The sequence below is a fragment of the Oncorhynchus kisutch genome, linkage group LG8 (genome assembly GCF_002021735.2).
Source record: "Oncorhynchus kisutch isolate 150728-3 linkage group LG8, Okis_V2, whole genome shotgun sequence".
NCBI lineage: Eukaryota > Metazoa > Chordata > Actinopteri > Salmoniformes > Salmonidae > Oncorhynchus > Oncorhynchus kisutch.
The window spans coordinates 17,527,955-17,529,190 of record NC_034181.2 but is presented as its reverse complement, the minus strand read 5'-3'; the positions used below and the strand labels follow the sequence as shown (position 1 = coordinate 17,529,190).

The 1,236-nt window shown below is 37.5% G+C and overlaps 1 protein-coding gene across 1 annotated transcript in view; it reads right to left on the bottom strand.

Moving 5' to 3' along the window:
* The window catches only part of LOC109896132 (hexokinase-4), a 14,104-nt gene extending 13,076 nt beyond the window's left edge, over window positions 1-1,028 (bottom strand). The window contains exons 1-2 of the mRNA XM_031829736.1: window positions 781-1,028; window positions 272-403 (exon numbers count right to left, since the gene is read on the bottom strand). Coding sequence (XP_031685596.1) covers window positions 272-295 — 24 coding nt within the window. The 5' untranslated portion in view covers window positions 296-403; window positions 781-1,028. The remainder of the gene's footprint in view (window positions 1-271; window positions 404-780) is intronic.
* Between the last annotated feature and the right edge of the window lie 208 nt (window positions 1,029-1,236).

Sequence of the window (1,236 nt, the reverse complement as noted above, 5' to 3'; positions counted from 1 at the left end):
TCCAAATACCTGCTAATTCATTCATATCCTCATGATCTGTTACACTGTTTCATGCTTTCATGGACTTTTGCAGTGATTTATTCTTAAACTTCTGGAAACTCAGTTTGCTAGATAAGTAAAGTTTCCATTGCCCTGGGAGGAGGTGAGATTTCTGAGACTTTCTTAGGACAATTTAAAAGGGCACTTTAGGGAATTTTCCATTAACGGATTAGATTATCACAATGACAATTTGTAACATTAAAAACACATGGTAATAGTTTTCTGTTTTTACCTTGTCCATCGTATGAGGGTCCATATAATACAAGTCCTGCCGGTCATGGGTGCTGTCTGCTGTGGAATAGTAAAGTGTTGTCCAGGTGGGCGACAGGAGCAGGTTAAAAAGTAGTGGTTTGTTTTAAAGGTGCTACATGAAGAACGCAGAAAACGTAAAGATAAATAACAAACTTAGAAATGATTGGTCTTCATCTGTAAATACAGAAATGTTTTTATTATTATTTTTAAACTATTTATTTAACATGTGTTGAACAAATGTCCAGTCATTTATGTCCAACCAATTCCTCCCTGCTGAACATTTTGTCTGCTGTTAGGCTAGTTATTTTGTAAAATAATAATTTACAACAATAGCTAATTCAGTTAAAAGTGTTCACTCAAAGGCCTGGAAACTATTTTTCTTAATTTGTGTGCTTTTGCAGTTAATGATGCATCCACTGCGGCCGTCAATATAAGTGTACTGGCCAAAAGCAAACTACTCAACATCAGGTTAAATCAAGTCCTTCTCACCTTGGTCCTCAGATCGTAATTTTCAACCAAATATGAATCTCAATGTGTATCCAAAAAATACATGTTTTATTGCTTTTCCATTTGAGAAAACAATTGCGTACGGTTACGGTATACAGCTCCAAAGCTTCGTCTCATTGACTAGGCAGGGCTATTTTTTTCTGAATATCTATGGCAACCAAAACTATCCTATTCAAGGGGGGAAAAACTCCCCTCATCCTGCCACAACCACCCCATCAACAGATGCTTCCAAGAACTCTCTTTCACAGTCTCCATGCTCAATGTTTTTAATCCGTTGCCCTGGAAATCAATTTATCTGGACACTTCTGGTATGGAAAACACTTAGCACTGAGGAAAGTGGCCAAGTGGGAATTGTTAAATGGAGCAAAATTACTTAGGGAAACAAAGACTGGGGGTGCTGAGAAATGACAGTAGCCTAGGTGAGGCTTAGGTCATCAT